The 21805-nt window shown below is 38.4% G+C and overlaps 1 protein-coding gene across 2 annotated transcripts in view; it reads right to left on the minus strand.

Annotated features, from left to right (window-relative positions):
• Window positions 1-21805, minus strand: part of DNAH3 (dynein axonemal heavy chain 3) — a 248787-nt gene that overhangs the window by 105764 nt on the left and 121218 nt on the right. For both annotated transcript variants that reach the window (XM_061401328.1, XM_061401327.1), the window contains exons 36-39: window positions 20007-20248; window positions 17330-17430; window positions 14883-14988; window positions 11152-11281 (exon numbers count right to left, since the gene is read on the minus strand). In XM_061401328.1, the coding sequence (XP_061257312.1) occupies window positions 11152-11281; window positions 14883-14988; window positions 17330-17430; window positions 20007-20248 (579 nt within the window). The remainder of the gene's footprint in view (window positions 1-11151; window positions 11282-14882; window positions 14989-17329; window positions 17431-20006; window positions 20249-21805) is intronic.

A 21805-nucleotide genomic window follows, 5' to 3' on the forward strand; every position in this document is an offset into this window, starting at 1 on the left:
GTTTTAAGCCAACTTTTTCACTCTCCTCTTTCACTTTCATCAAGAGGCTTTTTAGTTGTTCTTCACTTTCTGCCATAAGGGTGGTATCATCTGTATATCTGAGGTTATTGATATTCCTACCAGTAATCTTGATTCCGGCTTGTGCTTCATCTAGCCCAGCATTTCTCATGATGTACTCTGCATATAAGTTAAATAAGCAGGGTGACAATATACAGCCTTGACGTACTCCTTTTCCTATTTGGAACCAGTCTGTTGTTCCATGTCCAGTTCTAACTGTTGCTTCCTGACCTGCATACAGGTTTATCAACAGGCAGGTCAGGTAGTGTGGTATTCCCATCTCTTTCAGAATTTTCCAGTTTACTGTGATCCACACAGTCAAAGGCTTTGGCATAGTCAATAAAGCAGAAAGAGATGTTTTTCTGGAACTCTCTTGCTTTTTCAATGATCCAGCAGATGTTGGCAACTTGATCTCTGGTTTCTCTGCCTTTTCTAAAACCAGCTTAAACATCTGGAAATTCATGGTTCACGTATTGCTGAAGCCTGGCTTGGAGAATTTTGAGCATTACTTTACTAGTGTGTGAGATGAGTGCAATTGTGTGGTCGTTTGAGCTTTCTTTGGCATTGCCTTTCTTTGGGATTGGGATGAAAATTGACCTTTTCCAGTCTTGTGGCCACTGCTGAGTTTTCCAAATTTGCTGGCATATTGAGTGCAGCACTTTCACAGCATCATCTTTCAGGATTTGAAATAGCTCCACTGGAATTCCATTACCTCCACTATCTTTGTTCGTAGTCATGCTTCCTAAGGCCCACTTGACTTCACATTCCAGAATGTCTGGCTCTAGGTCAGTGATCACACCACTGTGATTATCTGGGTCATGAAGATCTTTTTTGTACAGTTCTTCTGTATAATCTTGCCACCTCTTCTTACTATCTCCTGCTTCTGTTAGGTCCCTACCATTTCTGTCCTTTATTGTACCCATCTTTGCATGAAATGTTCCCTTGGTATCTCTAATTTTCTTGAAGAGATCTCTAGTCTTTTCCATTCTATTGTTTTCCTCTAGTTCTTTGCATTGATCGCTGAGGAAGGCTTTCTTAAATCTTCTTGCTATTCTTTGGAACTCTGCATTCAAATGGATATATCTTTCCTTTTCTCCTTTGCTTTTGCTTCTCTTCTTTTCACAGCTATTTGTAAGATCTCCCCAGACAGCCATTCTCCTTTGCTTTTTTGCATTTCTTTTTCTTGGGGATGGTCTTGATTCCTGTCTCTTGTACAATGTCACGAACCTCCATCCATAGTTCATCAGGCACTCTGTCTATCAGATCTACTCCCTTAAATCTATTTCTCACTTCCACTGTATAGTTGTAAGGGATTTGATTAGGTCATACCTGAATGGTCTAGTGGTTTTCCCCACTTTCTTCAATTTAAGTCTGAATTTGGCAATAAGGAGTTCATGATCTGAGCCACAGTCAGCTCCCAGTCTTGTTTTTGCTGACTGTACAGAAATGCAATAGAACTGCATTATTTTTTTGTTTGATTTTGTATCCTGCCTCTTTACTGAATTTGTTTATAACAGTTTCGTGTGTGTGTGCAGTCTTCAGGATTTAGTACATATTAGATCATATCACTTGCAAACAGATAAATTTACTTTTTCTTTTCTAATGTGAATACATAATTTTATTTCTTTTTCTTGCCTAATTACTCTGGCTAGGACTTCCAGTACTATGTTGAATAGAAGTAGTGAAAGCAAGCATCCTTTCCTTATTGCAGTTAAAATGGTAAAGTGTTTCACCACTGAGTGTTATGTTCACTGTGAGGTTTTGTATTTTACTTTTATTATGTTGAGGTAGTATTCTTTTATTCCTACCTTGTTCAATGTTGTTTATCATGATTTCATGAGTTTTGTCAAATGATTTTCTGCATTGAGACAATGTGTTTTTTCCTTTATTCTGTTAATTATATTTGTATTGCATGTATCACACATTGATTACTTTTCATACATTGAGACATCCTTGCACCACAGAAATTAATCATAGTTGGTTACAGTGTAGAATCCTTTAGATATGCTGATAAAATTGCCTTTCTGGCCTTTAGGGGAATTTCTTACACTAATGTTTATAAAGGATATTGGTCTATAACTTTCTTGTAGTGTCTCTGTCTGGCTTTGGTTTCAGGGTAATGCTTGTTTCATAGAATGAGTTAGGAAATGTTCTCTTTTAAACATTTTGGAAAAGTTTGAGCATGACTGATACTAACTCTTCCCTAAATGTCTGGTAGAATTCACCAATGAAGTAGTCAGATCCAGGATTTTTCTTTGTTGTGAGATTTTTGATAACTGACCAATACCAGTCAGTGATCTATTCAGATTTCTTTGTGCTGCAGTCTTGGTAGATTTTGTGTCTTGGTAGGCATTTTTTTCCCCATTTCATTTAAGTAATCAAATTTGTTACCATAAAATTTTTCATAGTGCTCTCTTATAATCCTTTTTCTTTCTGTACAATGAGTAGTAATGTCTGCATTTTCATTTCTGATCTTAGCAATTTGAAGATAAAAACATGTTAAATGACCACAGGAACCAACTTGAAGGTGTCCCCAATTGTCAAAGCCATTTGAACAATAAAATAAATAATTATAGCATTGGATTATAATTCATAGAACAAAATGAATATCCATGAATTCATATTTGATCACTAAATAATTGAATAAATAAGTAGGGAAGAATAGTTCTTCTTTACAGAAGAACTCTAATCTTTAAAAGAAATATAAATTTAAATAGGAAATTTACATTAGGAAATGCCACCCTAATAATTGCTGTAGATAAAATCTACCAATGGATGTTAAAATCAGTACATGAAAGTCTGAGGAGAAATAGGATATTTGCATAGCTTGAAATTATCTCCTATGATGTAATTATTAATCCCAAAGGGGGGAAAAAAAACAGTAACATTACAGTGGAGAAATATAACTATGAACAAAGATAATTTTGACCAGAACCTTCAACAGGAATAAGATATGTTCACATTATGTACCCGCTGAAGATTTACTGAGGATACACCATCACTTCTGTGATATTATTACTAAAAATGCAAATCTTGATTTTGCTTATCTTTTCAAAAAAACAGCTCTAAGTTTCATTGATCTTTTCTATTTTTTAAGTCTCTATTTCATTTCTTTCTCTTCTGATCTTTAAGATTTCTTTGCTTCTGTTAACTTTGGGCTTTGTTATTCTTTTCCTGTTTCCTTTAGGTATAAGGTTAAGTTGTTTGAGATTGTTCTTGCTGTTGTTCTTGAGGTTTGTATCACTGTAAACTTCCCTCTTAGAACTGCTTCTGCTGCATCCCACAGATTATGGATTGTTGTGCTTGTTTTAAATTTCCTCCAGGTATTTTGTGATTTTCTCTTTAGTTTATTCAGTTATTCATTGGTTGTTTAATAGCATATTTTTTAGCCTCTGTACTTTTTGCAGTTTTTATTTTCTTGTAGCTGATTTCTAGTCTCATAGCATTGTGGTTGGAAAAGATATTTGATATGATTTTAATTTTCTTCAATTTACCAAGGCTTGTTTTGTGGCCTAGAATGTGATCTATCCCAGAGAATGCTTTGTGTGCAGCTGAAAATAATGTGTATTCTGCTGCTTTGGGGTGGAATGTTATATATATATATATCTATTAGGTCCATCTAGCTTAATGTCATTTAAAGCCAGTCATTTAAATCTTGAGACAGACTCATTAATAAAAAAAGAGAGAAAGCTCAAATCAATAAAGTCAAAAATAAAAAAGGAGAAATTATAACCAACATCATGAAATACAAAGTAATTGCAGAGATTACTATGGACAAGTATATAACAAGAAGATGAACAATCTAGAAGAAATTAACAAATTCTTAGAGAGGTATAATCTCTCAAGACTGAACCTTGAGGAAATAGAAAATATGAACAGACCAATAATGAAACTAAATCAGTAATTTAAAAACTCCCAGAAGATAAAAGTCCAAGACCACAGGGCTTCACAGGTGAGTTCTACCAAACATTTACAGAAGAGATAATATCTACCTTCTCAAATTATTCCAAACAATTGCAGAGGAAGGAATACTTTTGAGCTCATTCTATGAGGCCAGCATCACCCTGATACCAAAACCAAACAAAAATATCACACAAAAACAGACACATAGATCAATGGAACAGGATAGGAAGCCCAGAAGTAATCTATGCACTTACGGTCAATTAATCTATGACAAAAGAGGTAAAAATATACAGTGGAGAAAACACAGTCTCTTCAGTAAGTGGTCCTGGGAAAACAGGACAACTATATGTAAAAGAATAAAATCAGAACATTTCCTCACACTATATATAAACAATAAACTCAAAATGAATTAAAACCTAAATGTGAGACTGTAAACCATAAAACTCCTAGAAGAAAACAACAGAACACTCTTTGACATAAATCATAGCAATATTATTTTGATTTTTCCCCTAAGGCAAAGGAAACAAGTTGGCTAAACAGTTGGGACCTAATTAACCTTAAAATCTTTTCCATATCAAAGGATGCAATGGAGAAAATGATAAGACAATCTACTGAACTGGAGAAAATATTTGCAAACGATATGACTAATAAGGGAGTTAATATCTAAAATATATAAAAACAAGTCATACAACTCAACATCAATAAACAACCTGATTAAAAATGGGCAGAAGATCTGAATAGACATTTTTGCAAATAATACATACAGATGACCAACCGGCACATGAGAAGATGCTCAATATAGTTAATCATCAGAGAAATGTAAATTAAAACTACAATCAGTTATCACCTCACACCTGTCAGAATGGTTTTCATCAAAAAGACCAAGTATCTAATGTGGCAAGGATTAGATGGAGATTAGTGGATTAGTGGAGATTAGTGGGAATTAGTGGAGATTAGTGGGATTTAGTGGTAGCTCAAGCAGGCTTCCCTGGTGGCTCAGAGGTTAAAGCGTCTGCCTGCAATGTGGGAGACCTGGGTTCGATTCCTGGGTGGGGAAGATCCCCTGGAGAAGGAAATGGAAATCCACTCCAGCACTCTTGCCTGGAAAATTCCATGGATGGAGGAGCCTGGTGGGCTACAGTCCATGGGGTTGCAAAGAGTCGGACACAACTGAGTAACTTCACTGGTGATCAGCTAACTGGTACTCCAGGTGAGCCTTACTCACCATGCACTAAAACCACTTTCCAATATAGGTTGCTGTATTTGGAATAAAAATTAAAAGACAAATGTGAGGCAATTTCTGTGTAGAACCCTGTAGTGGAGATTAGTGGGATTAGTGGAGAAAAGGGAAACTTTGTACACTGTTAGTGGGTATGTTTATTGGTGCAGCCACTGTGGGAAATAGTATGGAGGTTCCTCAAAAAACTAAAAATAGAACTACCATATGATCCAGGGTTTACTCCTGGATATATATCTGAGAAAAATGAAACACAAATTCAAAATGATACATGCTCTCAATGTTCATAGCAGCATTACTTACAATAGCCAAGATATGGAAGCAACCTAAGTCTTTATCCACCGATGAATTGCTAAATAAGACTATATATACATATATGTATGCATATACACATACACACACACACACAATGGAATACTACTTGGTCATAAAAATGAGTGAAGTTTTGCCATTTACAACAACATAGATGGACTTGGAGGTTATTATTCTTAGTAGAATAAGTCAGACAAAAAGACAAATACTGTATGTTATTTCTTATCTAAAGCTATAACAAACTAGTGAAAAGATATGGACTTACAGATACAGAAAACAAACTAGTGGTTGCCAGTGGGAAGAGGGACATGGGAGGAGCACGACAGTGGCTGGTGTTTAAGAGCTTTGGACTGCTATGTATAAAACAGATAAATTACAATGATATATTGTACAACACAGGAAATATAGCCAATGTTTTAAAACAACTTTAAATGAAATATAATCTTTAAAAATTGTGAATCACTAAGCTGTACACCTGAAACATATAATAATACAAATCAACTATACTTCAATTTTTTAAAAAAATCACAATCTTAGTCTAATTATGACAAAATTAGGAAAACTGGCAAGATTGCTGGAAGAAATATCAATAACCTCAGATATGCGGATGACACCACCCTTATGGCAGAAAGCGAGGAGGAACTAAAGAGCCTCTTGATAAAGGTGAAAGAGGAGAGTGAAAAAGCTGGCTTAAAACTCAACATTCAAAAAACTAAGATCATGGCATCTGGTCCCATCATTTCATGGCAAATAGATGGGGAAACAATGGAAACAATGACAGACTTTATTTTCTTGGGCTCCAAAATCACTGCAGATGATGACTGCAGCCATGAAATTAAAAGACACTTGCTCCTTGAAAGAAAAGCTATGACAAACCTAGACAGCAAATTAAAAAGCAGAGACATTACTTTGCCAACAAAGGTCCATCTAGTCAAGCCTGTGGTTTTTGCAGTAGTCATTATGGATTTGAGAGTTGGATCATAAAGAAGGCTGAGTACTGAAGAAATGATGTTTTTGAACTATGGTTCTGGATAAGACTCTTGATAGTCCCTTGGAATGCAAGGAGATCCAACCAGTTAATCCTAGAGGAAATCAACCCTGAATATGTATTGGAAGGACTGATGCTGAAGCTGAAGCTCCAAAACTTTGGCCACCTTATGAGAAGAGCTGACTCTTCTCATCAAGGAAAAGACCTTGATGCTGGGAAAGATTGAAGACAGGAGAAGGGGATGACAGAGGACAAGATGGTTGGATGGCATCACTGACTTAATGGACATGAGTTTGAGCAAGCTCAGGGAGATGGTGAAGGACAGGGAAGCCTGGTATGCTGCAGTCTGTGGGGCTGCAAAGAGTCGGACATGAGTGAGCAACTGAACAACAACAACAGGCAAACGTAAATTGAGAAGTATTAAGAAACATAATGGAGAAGGCGATGGCACCCCACTCCAGTACTCTTGCCTGGAAAATCCCATGGATGGAGGAGGCTCGTAGGCTGCAGTCCATGGGGTCGTGAAGAGTGGGACACCATTTAGTGACTTCACTTTCACTTTTCACTTTCATGCATTGGAGAAGGAAATGGCAACTCACTCCAGTGTTCTTGCCTGGAGAATCCCAGGGATGGCGGAGCCTGGTGGGCTGCCGTCTCTGGGGTCACACAGAATTGGACATGACTGAAGCGACTTAGCAGCAGTAGCAGCAGCAAGAAACATAACTGGGCAGTATTCACCAAATGACAAGGTTATGAATATCAGGAAAGGCAGAAGAACTATCATAGCTTGTAGGAGACCAAGAAGATACAACAATTAAGTACAATGTGGCATTTTGAATTGGATGTTGGAACATAAAAATTTGTGGAAAAATGTGAAATTCAGATAAAATGCATAAAATAGTATCAATGTTAATTTCCTTATTATGATAATTGTTCCTTGGTTATGTAAGATGTTAACATTAAAGAAATCTAAGTAAAGAGCATATGTAATTCTACATTCTTTTGGTAAGTTTTCTTTAAATCTAAAATTATTTCAAAATAAAAGCTAAAGTTGTATTCAGTGTTCCTTATCTCAAGTTTTTGCTAATCATAGCTACCATGTTCTTGCATTTTAACATTGACAGTGTTAAATGTTATAGTTCCAAAATCAAATTTAACCCTATGCCCCAGTTTTGTTTGTTTGTTTTTTTTTTTGGCAGCATCAAGAACTTTGCTTGGCATTCGGAATCTAGTTCTCTGACCAGGGATGGAATCTGGGCCCTCTGCATCAGGAGCATGAATTCTTAACCACTGGACCACCAGGGAAATCCCTAGTCCCCAGTTTTTAGCAGTTGTGTGTATTTCAGCACTCCTGAGAGGATTCACAGTTATAGATTCAGGAAGACAAGAGTTGAGGCTACATAGGACTGTAGACAATAAATCCATTTCTCATGCTGGTGCCTTCTTTCCTGGAGGAAATACTATATAAGGACAGTGAAAGGAGCTTGGGAAAGTATGAAAAATTTACAAATAAAAATACAAATATATAATGTATGTAACTCATGTGCTTCTACAAATACTGTCTGTAATTTTAATTTTAATATTTGGGTAAAGAGAGTCTCTGGCTCAACTATTTCCAATTTACTCTTTTTAAAAAATCTACACCTATATGCCTCTGGAAGAAATGGGCTGAGAAAATATGTACACGGAGTAGAAGCTGTAGGAAGATTCACCATCATTTTGAATTATGTGTTATCTTGAGAAAGAAATGGCATCCAATTGAATGCAGAGTTCTAAAGAATAGCAAGGACAAATAAGAAAGACTTCCTCAGTGATCTGTGCAAAGAAATAGAGGAAAATAATATAATGGGAAAGACTAGAGATCTCTTCAAGAAAATTAGAGATACCAAGGGAACATTTCATGCAAAGATGGGCAAAATAAAGGACAGAAATAGTAGGGACCTAACAGAAACAGAAGATATTAAGAAGACATGGCAAGAATTCACAGAAGAACTGTACAAAAAAGATCTTCACGACCAAGATAATCACAATGGTGTGATCACTCACCTAGAGCCAGACATCCTGGAATGTGAAGTCAAGTGAGCCTTAGGAAGCATGACTACGAACAAAGCTAGTGGAGGTGATGGAATTCCAGCTGAGCTATTTCAAATCCTAAAAGATAATGCTGTGAAAGTGCTGCACTCAATATGCCAGCAAATTTGGAAAACTCAGCAGTGGCCACAAGACTGGAAAAGGTCAGTTTTCATTTCAATCCCAAAGAAAGGCAATGCCAAAGAATGCTCAAACTACTGCACAATTGCACTCATCTCACACGCTTTGTAAAGTAATGCTCAAAATTCTCCAAGCCAGGATTCAGCAATACATGAACTGTGAAATTCCAGATGCTCAAGCTGGTTTTAGAAAAGGCAGAGGAACCAGAGATCAAATTGCCAACATCCACTGGATCATTGAAAAAGCAAAAGAGTTCCAGAAAAACACCTATTTCTGCTTTATTAACTATGCCAAAGCCTTTGACTGTGTGGATCACAACTACTTGTGGAAATTCTGAAAGAGATGGGAATACCAGACCACCTGACCTGCCTCTTGAGAAATCTGTATGCAGGTCAGGAAGCAACAGTTAGAACTGGACATGGAACAACAGACTATTTCAAAATAGGAAAAGGCTGTATACTGTCTCCCTGCTTATTTAACTTGTATGTAGAGTATATTATGAGAAACACTAGGCTGGGTGAAGCACAAGCTGGAATCAAGATTGCCAGGAGAAATATCAATAACCTCAGATATGCAGATGATATCACCCTTATGGCAGAAAGTGAAGAAGAACTAAAGAGCCTCTTGTTGAAAGTGAAAGAGGAGAGTGAAAAAGTTGGCTTAAAACTCAACATTCAGAAAACTAACATCATGGCATCTGGTACCATCACTTCATGGCAAATAGATGGGGAAACAGTGGAAACAGTATCAGACTTTATTTTTCTGGGCTCCAAAATCACTGCAGATGGTGACTGCAGCCATAAAATTATAAGACACTTACTCCTTGGAAGATAAGGTATGACCAAGCTAGACAGCATATTAAAAAGCAGAAATATTACTTTGTCAACAGAGATCCATCTAGTCAAAGCTAATGCTTTTCCAGTAGTCATGTATGGATGTGAAAGTTGGACTATAAAGAAAGCTGAGCATTGAAGAATTGATGCTTTTGAACTGTGGTGTTGGAGAAGACTCTTAAGAGTCCCTTGGACTGCAAAGAGATCCAACCAGTCCATCCTAAAGAAAATAAGACCTGACTGTTCATTGGAAGGACTGATACTGAAGCTGAAACTCCAATACTTCAGCCACTAGATGCAAAGATCTGACTCATTTGAAAAGACCCTGATGCTGGGAAAGATTGAAGGTGGGAGGAGAAGGGGATGACAGAGGATGAGATGGTTGGATGGCATCACTAACTTGATGGACATGAGTTTGAGCAAGCTGGGAGTTGGTGATGGACAGGGAAGCCTGACGTGCTGCAGTCTATGTGGTCACAAAGAATCAGACATGACTGAGCAGCTAAACTGTCTGATGACTCAGTAGTTCCACTCCTAGATATATACTGAAAAAAAACAAAAACACTAATTCAAAAAGATACATGCACCCAATATTCATAGCCACATTATTCATAATAGCCAAGATATAAAAGCAACCTAAGTGTTCATCAAAAGATGAATGGATGAAGATGTGGTATACATACATAATGGAATAATATACAACCATACACAAGAATGAAAGTCTGCAATTTGCAGCTTTATGGATGGACTGGGAAGGCATTATGCTAAAGTGAAATAAGTTGACAGAGAAAGATAATACCGTATGATATCACTTATATGTGGATGCTAAGGTGGGAGGAGAAGGGGATGACAGAGGCTGAGTTGGTTGGATCGCATCACCGACTCAATGGACATGATTTGAGTAAACTCCAGGAGTTGGTGATAGACAGGGAGGCCTGGAGTGCTGCAGTCCATGGGGTCGCAAGGAGTCGGACACATGAACTGAACTGAAAAGTTCTCCAAATTAACATATATTCTGTCATTTCCAGTAGAATTCTGTGAAATATGATTTGTGTGAGACAGCTATAGAGAACTTCTCCAGGACATTTAAAACAATGATTCATTTAAACCAGTGGTTCTCCATGTCCTGGAGTAGTTCCATAGTTTTGGAGACTAAAATGATCATTTTTCTTATAGTGTATGTATTTGTTTTGTGAATTCAGATTTTTTGTAATGTAAATTTTTTAACTTGGGGACAACTTCTTATTTTACTCTTTTCAGAATCTTTTTTCTGACACACATTTACACATGCCATCTAAATTCATTTTCCTCCAGGCTGTCCCTGATAGGTAAAGAGGAACAGGAATTATTATTCCCATTGTCTGGAAGAATCTAAGCCTGAGGAAAAATGGGCTAATTTGCACAAGAATACCCAGGAAGTCAACGAAAGATTAAGCCAAAATATATGGACTCTTTCCAGCAAACTCTACTATGTACACTCAAAAGACTTGTTTGTTCTTGACCAAAATGCTGGTCTCATTGTAACTTCTGGGGGGACTAGCAGGGGTGGGAGCATAAAAATAGCCAAGGCATACCCTTGTTTGGCTTAAGAATTGTAGGGAAGTACTTACCAAGGAGAGAGGAGTACAGTCTCATCATTGAGAAGGCAAGGTGGATGGGAGATGTTTGGACCACAAATTTACAGTGAAGACGAGTAAATTCAAGGCAGGGCTGGACAAGCCACATGAACATGTCATTGACCTAAGAGTACAAGTAAAATTTGACATTAACAAGTGTGTTTAAGAACTTGGTACACCTCAAGGAGGCTGAAGATAAGACTACTGATAATTTTTGAGTCTAGGTATAGTGAAGAAAATCCATAGGCAACAAGACCTGTGCCCCCAGTTTCTATTTAACGTGCAGTCCACTGACTATGCCCACTCCTCCCGTTCTACTGAGCTGAATATGGACGAAAAGTTTGGAGCCACTATGGGTCAGCTACAGCATGCATGAAACAGTTTTAGGTTCCAGGAGCCACTATATCTGACTTTTCTATAGAAAAATGTTAGGAATTCTAAACAACTGATTTGGAAATGACTGACTGGCATTTATAAGGCAGGACTCCTGTAGAAAGTGGACACTGAGAGGTCTGGGCTTATTTTCAGTAATTCCCCACATGTATGTATGTATGTACATACTTACTCGTGGGTATGATGATTCTTATCTCTTGGCTCTGCTCCCTACCCACTTACTCTTCAGAAGAAATTGCTTGATTTTCTCCTCTTTAGTGTTTTTTTCTTAAACTTTGTGACTCCTACTGAAAATTACCTTGATATTTTTTTTGTAAGTAGGCAGGTCATCATTAAATAAATACACTCATAGGTGATTATATGTGGATATGTGTGCATATATAAATGTATAGATGCTTTTCTATGTATACTCCCAAAGAAGGGCAATGCTAAAGAAAATGTCCAAACTATGGCACAGTTGCACTCATCTCACAGGCTAGGAAGTAATGCTCAAAATCCTTCAAGCTAGGCTTCAGCAGTACATGAACCAAGAACTTCCAGATATACAAGCTGGATTTAGAAAAGCCAGAGGAACCAGAGATCAGATTGTCAGTATTCACTGGATCACAGAAAAAGCAAGAGAATTCCTGAAAAACATCTACTTCTGCTTCATTGACTAGGCTAAAGCCTTTGACTGTGTGGATCACAACAAACTGAAAAATTCTTAAACAGATAGGAATACCAGACCACCTTACCTGTCTCCTGAGAAACCTGTGTGCAGGTCAAGAAACAACAGTTAGAACCAGACATGAAACAATGGACTGGTTTAAAATTGGCAAAGGAGTACATCAAGGCTGTATACTGTCACTCTGCTTATTTAACATCTGCAGAGTAGATCATGAGAAATGCTGGGGTGGATGAATCATAAGCTGGAATCAAGATTGTCGGGAGAAATATTATCAATCTTAGATATGGAGATGACACCATCCTAATGGTAGGAAGTGAGGAGGGACTAAAGAGCCTCATGATGAAGGTGAAAGATAAGAGTGAAAAAGCTGCCTTAAAACCCAACATTCAATGGAAGAGTAGTTTAAAAGGGAGGGGATATATGTACACCTATGGCTGATTCAGGTTGAGGTTTGACGGAAAACAACAAAATTCTGTAAAATAATTATCCTTCAATAAAAAAATAAATTAAAAAAACCCTCAACATTCAAAAAACTAAGATCATGGCATCCGGTCTCATCACTTCATGGCAAATAGATGGGGAAACAATGACAGACTTTATTTTCTTGGGCTCCAAAATCACTGCAGATGGTGACTGCAGCCATGAAATTAAAAGATGCCTGCTCCTTGGGAGAAAAGCTATGACAAACCTAGACAGTGTATTAAAAAGCAGAAACAGTACTTTGCTGACAAAGGTCCATAAAGTCAAAGCTATGGTTTTTCCAGCAGTCATGTGCAGATATGAGAGTTGGACTGTAGAGAAGACTGAGTGCGAAAGAATTGATGCTTTAGAACTGTGGTGTTGGAGAAGACTCTTGAGAGTCCCTAGGACAGCAAGGAGATAAAAACAGTTAATCTTAAAGGAAATCCCCTGAATATTCATTGGAAGGACTGATGCTAAAGCTGAAGTTGCAATACTTTGGCCACCTGATGTGAAGAGCCAACTCATTAGAAAAGACCCCAATGCTGAGAAGGATTGAGGGCAAGAGGAGAAGGGGGTGACATAGGATCAGATGGTTGGATGGCATTACCAAGTTAATGGACATGAGTTTGAGCAAACTCTGGGATATAGTGAAGGACAGGGAAGCCTGGTGTGATACAGTCCATGGGGTTGCAAAGAATTGGATACGATTAAGTGACTAAACAACAACAATGACTGTGTATGAGTACTTGGATATGTGGTACTCAGTCAGCAAGTATTTATTGTGCATCTACTACACGCAGTGTGATAGGCACTAAGGATAAATGATGAACAAGAGAGACAAGGTCTCTGTTCTCATGGTTTACAGTCTCAGGGGCAGGGGAGACAATAAATAATTAAACAAGCAAGGAAATGACTTAAGTATTTATAAATCCTGGAATGTACTAGCAGGAAACAAATAAATGTATTACAATTGGATAAAACAAGAAGGGTTTAATAGGGTGGTCAGGGAAGACTTCTTGGAGAAGCGGGGCTTTATGCTAAGACCTGGGTGGCAAAGGTGAATCAACCCTTATGAGACTAAATGGGGCAAGATTTCCAGAAAGAGGAATAAAAAGTGCAAAAACCTCGAGGAGGTAAAATCTGGGGTTTTCTAGGAATGGAAACAAGACCCCAGGGCTGGAAGGTAATAAGCTGAGCCTGAGAGGAGTGTAGGTGATGAGGCTGGAGGGGCAGGCTGGGTGGAATCACAATCTCAGAAGTCCTGGTAAGAAGTTAGACTACTGAGGACAGTGGGAAGTCTGTGAAGGCTTCCTGTGTATGTGTAGACTGGCTTCTGACTATGCATCTGGACATGTGTCTGTAAATAAACATTATATATAAATATAATATGTATATTATATATATGTATATAGTACACGTATACAGTACATACATGTATATACAGACATGTACATAGTACATGTATACAAATGTGATAGGAAAGGGGCCATCCTACGCAGATCCCCAGAGCATTTCTACAGTGAGAAGAGAATCTAACTCAAATCCTTCTTGGCTTCTTCCATGGGAAACTTTACTAGGCAACCCTGTTAATGCAGCAAAAGGCAAGAAGTACCATAAGCACTCATTTTTCCTTTCTACTTCCATCATCTGCGTGTGTTCTAATCTAACCTGAACATTCACACCTCTTTTAGGGAGGGAAGAAGAAAATGGACACTCTTCCTAGCTGCACTAAGAGAATTTCTCACTGGTTTTAGCTCCCTAGATTTAGGAGGTATGGAGTCTAGGTTACAGGGGATGGGAAGTGGCAGGAAAAAGAAGAACACAGGTCTTCCTAACCTGGTACACCTCTAGAGCAACTTCCAGAGGCATTCCTGCTGGTGGGCAAAGGGTCAAGGGGTGACATCCCAGTAATCATATAGAACATTTCTCAAGCGCCAGAATTCTCCACTGAGGAGTCAAAAAGTAATGGAGAAGATGGAAGAGAAAGCAGAAATTGACTACACAATTCCAGCTCCACATGCAAAATAAAATAAAATAATAATGGCAAGAAGCCAGAAAGCAAGGTAATTGGGGACAATCAGGGAATTTCCTGCCCCTCCTTGCCTTCCATAATTATGAACGTGAAAACGATCCTAGAAGGCCTTTGAGATGAGGAGTCGGGAGACAGGGAAGGACAGAAAGGAAAGGGACCAGAGGGTCTCACCAATTCCTTGTGCTCCTCAGTGAGACTGGAAGGCAGGGTATCCATGTAGGAATCCTTCAGGGGCTTCCAGCCTAGCTGATGGGGTTCCATGTAGATCATTCCACACCTGGCAAGCACAAACAGAGGACCATCCTGGTTCACACTGGGCTCCCAAGCATGTAGGGGTGAGGTGAATAGGCTGGAGCTTGGGCTGGAGCACAGACCTTCACCAGCTCCAAGCCAAAGGAAAGATGCACGGATTTTGCCAGGAAAGGGTAGAGACCAGTGCTAAGAGTGGGGTCTTGAGAGTCAGAGACCTGTATTCAAGTCTCAGCCCCAGATCCTACTAATTGAGTGACCTCAGAAAAATTTCTTTTCTGTCTCTGAATTTGAGTCCCTGTCTGTAAATTGAAGAATATAAAAAATAAGTAGCTTGTAAGATTATTATAATGGTTAAATGCCAGTAAATGAATTTGGCACTATGTCTAGCATACAGAACACTCTTAATCAATGAAAACTACTATTATAATTTTCATAATGTTAGTACATTACCATGTACTGACATGTAACATTGTATTTAGCAAGTTTTTCCCCATTCTGTTATATCTAGGCACACTTCTCTTTGTTAGTAACACTGGCTACCATTTATTCAGCACCTACTATGTGTCAGCCACTATGCTAAGTCTTAATGGCCTTCATTTCTAAATATTCCTCTTTATGGTTTACACTTTAGACATGAGGAGACACTAGCTCAGAGAGGCTTATTGACTTGGAAGAGGTCACACAGCTAGCAAATGGTGTGTTCAAGGTGGAAACCCAGGCTGGTCTAACTTGCCATGTGCTCTTTCTACTCCCTTACATTGCCTTTGGGAATGTGAGCTTATTTTTATTTTATTATTTTATTTGTTGTGGACTGGGAGGTACATGATTGGATTCATTATTATCCCTGGCACACTCATCATTAGCCCATGCATGACCTTTCTTAGGTAATTGTTTTCAATAATGTAATCAGTGTCCGTGAACCCAACACCCTGACAGAAGCTACGGTTTTGACAATAACCTTTATCTTGTTATAAAGTCTCCCTTATCCTATCCCCCTGGCTTTCCCCACCTAGATTACACAGAATCTTGAATCTCACATTCACTGGTCCTTTGATTTCTTACCTTCTTATGGTTTTATATACATACACATATTTAGTTGTTTAGTTGGTTTTAATAATTTAAAAGGGGATACTATGCTGCATGTAATATTACAGGCTTACTTTTCTTGCATTTTAAAAAGTATTTATTATTTATTTTTGGTTGGGTTAGGTCTTCGTTGCTGTGAAGGCTTTTCTTTAGTTGTGGCGAGTGAGGGGTTACTCTCTAGTTGCGGTGCACAAGCTTCTCATTGCAGTGGCCCCTCTTGCTGTCCAGCGTGGGCTTTAGGCATGCGGGCTTCAGTAGTTGTGGCTCCTGGGCTCTGGAGCACAGGCTCAGTAGTTGTGGCACTCGGGCTTAGTTGCCCTGGGGCATGTGGGATCTTCCCAGATCAGGGTTCAATGCCATGTCTCCTGCATTGGCGGGTGGATTCTTTACTACTAAGCCACCAGAAAAGCCCTACAGGCTTACTTTTATATATAATACTGCTTAGATTTTATCTTTAATTTTATTAAGACTTATCTATAAAGACACTTATCAGTACAGTTCACTTATTTTGAATGACATACAAATACTACCATCTGTGATTTTATTATACTTTCTAATTCTCTCTTATTAATAGGCATTTGGGTCATTTCTAAGTGTTATTGTGAATCGTGCTACTCTGAAAATTCTGGTACATGTCTCCTGTTGTACATGGGCACAAGTTTATTTTCAGTATATACTCACAAGCAGAATTGCTCAGCCACAGGGTATATGAAGGTTCAACTTTAGGAGGTAGTTCAGCTCAGTCACTCAGTTGTGTCTGACTCTGCGACCCCATGAACTGCAGCACGCCAGGCTTCCCTGTCCATCACCAACTCCTCGAGCCTACTCAAACTCTTGTCCATCGCACTGGTGATGCCATCCAACCATCTCATCTTCTGTCATCCCCTTCTTTTCCCACCTTCAATCTTTCTCAGCATCAGGGTCTTTTCAAATGAGTCAGTTCTTTGCGTCAGGTGGCCAAAGTATTAGAGTTTCAGCCTCATCATCAGCCCTTCCAATGAATATTCAGGTCTGATTTCCTTTAGGATGGACTGGCTGGATCTCTTTGTAGTCCATGGGACTCTCAAGAGTCTTCTCCAACACCACAGTTCAAAAGCATCTTATCCAAAGTGTTTGCCTGATTTTGTATTGAGGACTGATTTTATGACAAAGTCTGACAAAAGGTAATATAGGTGATCTGCTAGAATTTAATCATATTTGTGGATTTTTAGAGCTTTTCCTCCTGTTTAAGGTTAGTGAGGCTTTGCCTTACCTCAGGGGGCCCATGCAAGCTGACTCACCTGCTCACAGTGGCTGGAGAGGCCTGTTCCAGGTCAGCTGGCTCGAAGATCAGACTCATCTTAGGGCTCATCTGAATAATCTCTCCACTCATTAAACACAGCTGAAAGTACAAAGCAGAGGGGTAGAGGGCAGCAAATGTGTTGAAATCTATCTGCAAATAAAAGGCCTCAGTGGAGACAGAGATGGTTTGAATTCATTCAACAAATGTTTCTTGAGCACCTACTCTGTGCCAGGCACGATGCTAGCTGTGCAGAATAAAACAGACAAAAAAATTCCTGTCCTCTTGAGGTCTGCATTCTGCTGGGAAGAACAGATGATAGGCAAAATATATAGGCTATACAAGGATGAAAATGCTTTGGAGAGTTGGAGAATCCTGTGTCTGGTGAGATGTAATGTTAAATAGGGAAGTCAGAGAACCACTGAATGGCAGCCTTAGATGAAGAATCTAGAAATTATCAGATTACAGCTAGTTTAATGGTTCCTTCCTCAGTGTTTAAAACAGAACTTAATTGCACACTGGCATCCTATTTTATTTTCTCAAGTTTCCCACAAAGACTCCTGGAATGCCTCAGGGACTGGTCTAGGGTTAGAGTGATAAGAATATCTCCAAATCATTTTTGAAATGGAAAGATCATTAGAAGCCCCAGTGTTTAGCATGTATATCCCTACAGAAAGTAGTGCAAATATACAGGACAGCCTCTGAGTATATACACTAAGTCTGTGGCACTGCTTCTCATTTCCCAACATGGGTTAAAGTGAGATGTTTAAGTCCTAAGATGGCTTGAGGCCTTAGTCTCTCAGGGGAAAAGAAGAAATTCCATTGCTCCATGTTTCTCTTCCTAAGTTGGTGTCTAAAGAGCTTCTTGCAAATTACCTGACCCACATCAAACATATCTGTAATCAGGTCATTACTTGCAACCCCAGAAAGGTCACAGCTGTTATGGACTAACACCACTAACAGTGTCATCTCTGAATATCAAGAAAAGTAAAATAGACCCATAGCTGTGACAGTAGTTTGATTTCATTCAGAGCTGAGAAGAGCCATCAGGAATTTCACTGACTCTTTATACTTCTGATCTCAAGACCAACCAATACATGTGTACAATTAGTTTACATTAACATAGTCCATATCATGGAATAAAACTCACTTCTATATTTATATGTTATATAATCAAAATTATGAACATGCTATTACTAGTATATGTGTGTAATTTGGATAATTAAGGTTTCCATTGTTGAGCATGACTCAGTCTTGCAAAATGTAAATGCAGTTGGAAAATATATTTTGATTTGATAAGGAAGTATAGTCAGTGTAAGAAATCTTCCTTGATTCAAGTTAATGTATGGCAAAACCAATACAATATTGTAAAGTAAAATAAATAAATAAATAAACAGAAGAAAAAAATGAATATAATAAAATAAAAAAAACTCTTCCTTTGAAATGGTGATAAATATTATTTTATTTTATTTTAACCCTTATATAGCACTTGCTACATGACAGGCACTATTATAAGCAGTTTGTAAATATTAATTTATCTAATCTTACTAACAATATTATAGCACAGATACTATTATCCTCATTTTACAGATGATGCAATTGAGGTATAGGTATAGCTTTTCTAAGGTTACGTGACTGCTGAGTGGTAAGATAGGATCTGAACCCAGGCTGTCCAGCTCCAGAGACTAAGCTCTTTGCCACTACGCTTACTGCAGTAGGCAGAACATATCTTCCAAAGACTGCTGCAATGTCTACTAACCCACGTGTACTTTTGCAGTGTGGTCTCACCCACCTCCATTAAGAGGTGGCATCTATTTCTCTACTTCCTTGAATCTGGAAAGGTTCTTTGACTTAACAAAATTCAGAGAAAGTAATGCTGTTTGAGTTCCAAGCAGAGATTTTAATTTCCTGCCTCTTGCAAATCAACCACCAGGTAAGGAGTGCCACTACTCAAGACCACCAAATGATAAGCCCAAGTCACATGGACAGGCCTGGAGGATAAGATGCTATTTGAGAGAAAGAGAGGCAGAGAGAGAGAGAGAGACAAAGAGAGACAGAGACAGAGAGTTACAGAGAGACAGACAAGTCAAGGAGGAAAGAGCCCCCAAAAACTGAGTGAAGAAGCTACCATGGATGTGGCTCCTCTAGCCCTAGCCACCCCAGATGACATCATGAGGATTAGCTTAGCCCTTTTGAGCCTTTTCAAAATTTATAATCTACAGTATCATGAGCAAAGTTAAGCCACTAAGTATTAAGATAGTTTGCATCTTTATTTATACAGAAATGGATAACCAAAACACATCCCAAATATCAGGTGCTTTGTATGGACTATCTTAATTAGAAACACCCCTATTTTATTACTACCTTTTTAACAAATGAAGAAATTGGTTCAGAGAAGTTATGTGACTTGCCCAACTTGCTCAATTGTAGAGCTAGTAGTCCAATTTAAAGCCAGAACCAAGGCTTTTAACAATTATACAACAGCATCTCAAAACACACTCAACTTACCCACTATAGGTAAAAACAAAAGTATAATTCATGAATTGATAACTGTTACTTTCTTATGTGGCATTTATTCTCAGTGTAAATAAGTGTATACATTATATATTCTGATCAATCACTCACTTCAGTAAAAGAGTTTATTCCCCATCCATGTAAAAGTGGTATCAGAAAGGTACCTTTTTATTGTCGTCCAGAACAGTGTTCATATTTTCAATCCAAACAGCATCCACTGGCCCATCAAATATAATCCACTTGCGGTCATCAGACAAAGAAGATGCTTGCTCTCGGAAAGCATTGGCAAGGACACCATCTGTCCATTCGTGGCTCACTTGATCAAAGCACCCATACAGCTGCCCCATGGTGATAGCCTTGGGATTAATGATCTTATACTCCACAGCGAACTCTTCCATCTGTTTGGCTGGACAAGAAGGTCCAACACAAGTTACAAAGTTTCTGGTGAAACTTTAGATAAGAGTCAATGCTATCTAAAAGGTCAAATTTATCAGCATGCCATCCAAGGATAGTCCTTATAAAATTTATACTCAGTCTGTGTAAAAATTGGAATAACTGGATAGGCAATGCCTTAAATTGTTAGGTTATTACAGCTATTAGTTTCTCACCATATTGTCTTCTGATGCTCATTTCAAACAAGTCAAATGAGCCATTCAGATCTAAATAAAGTCTGTCTGGGCCTAAAATAACTCAGGCAGTAAAGGAGAGAGATGCCATATAATCAGGTCTCTTTATGTATCTGGCTTTCATGGCTACCCTAGAACCTTGGCTTTGACTTGAGATGAGGAAACAACTGACAGGTAAAAGAGGGTTACTTTCCTTTTCCTCTATCTGAAGGGCTAGCTAAGCCCTGGAACCTCTTATTTCATTGCTCAATAAGTGTTTCCTGAGAATAGAGCACCAGGACCGAACTGGAATACACAGGCTAATGGATGGTACATCATATGTAATAACAGAAAGTAACCACACTTTTACATGATCCTTAAAATAAGGAAAAACTGGAGTGCATGAATCATGAACTAAGTAAAGAATTGTTCCTGCAGAATCCTGAGGCAAAGACAAAGGGGGAGCCTCCTTTCTCTTCATTTAGTTTCCTAAACTATATTCAATACCTAAATTACTATTTAAGTTTGAAATGCCCAAATTAGTTTTTAATGTCAAGTCAGTGCTGAAAACAAAAATCTCAAAAATCCAACAGTAACTCGTTATTACAAAAAATATTAAAACAAAGCACACTGGAAGGGATTGTGTAAACACAGGCAGAGCGAGGCACTGCTTTTCAAAACCACAGCTTTGAGTTTTTATAAAAGGAAAACCCCCAAAACTGTTTCTCTGGCAAAAGACATAGCTCTTGTTTATTGAGTAGACACTGTGCTAAGTTATTTATCTGTATGAACTAATTTAATTATCACAATGATCCCATTATCACAATGATGCCTCTGGGAAAACAGGGGCAAAGATAGATTTAGTAACTTGCCCAAGCTCTGTGTCTGAGTCAAAAGTCTGAGGCCTTATCTTCTACATTAAATGAAAGGAAGGAAAGAAGGAAAGGAGGAGGGAGGGAGGGAAGCAGAGTGGAGGGGAGGGAGGGAGAATGGGAGGCAGAAAAAAAGGGAAAGGGAAGACAAAGAAAGAGAGGCAAAGAAGGAATGGAAAGAAAACAGAAACCATGCAGTGATTTGTTTTTAGAACAATTTTGTTCAGGCAAGTGGCAGGAGTTTCCCTCTCACGGAGAAGCTTTTGGAGAAACCACAGTTCAGCATTTCAGAAAATTCCTCCATCCTAATGGTGCACATAAAACCCCCTGTTAGAAGCTCTCCCTCTCTTTATTTTCTGCCTGCAGACCCCTGTGTGCCATGTTCTATTTCTGGCTCTAATGTCACCATCCAGGGATGGCAAAGCTAACAGCCTAGCATCATCTCTCTGGAACCAGTCAACTAAGTGGGGACACCTGTTCTTCCTG

Source organism: Bos javanicus, chromosome 25 (assembly GCF_032452875.1).
Source record: "Bos javanicus breed banteng chromosome 25, ARS-OSU_banteng_1.0, whole genome shotgun sequence".
NCBI classification, from domain to species: Eukaryota; Metazoa; Chordata; class Mammalia; order Artiodactyla; family Bovidae; genus Bos; species Bos javanicus.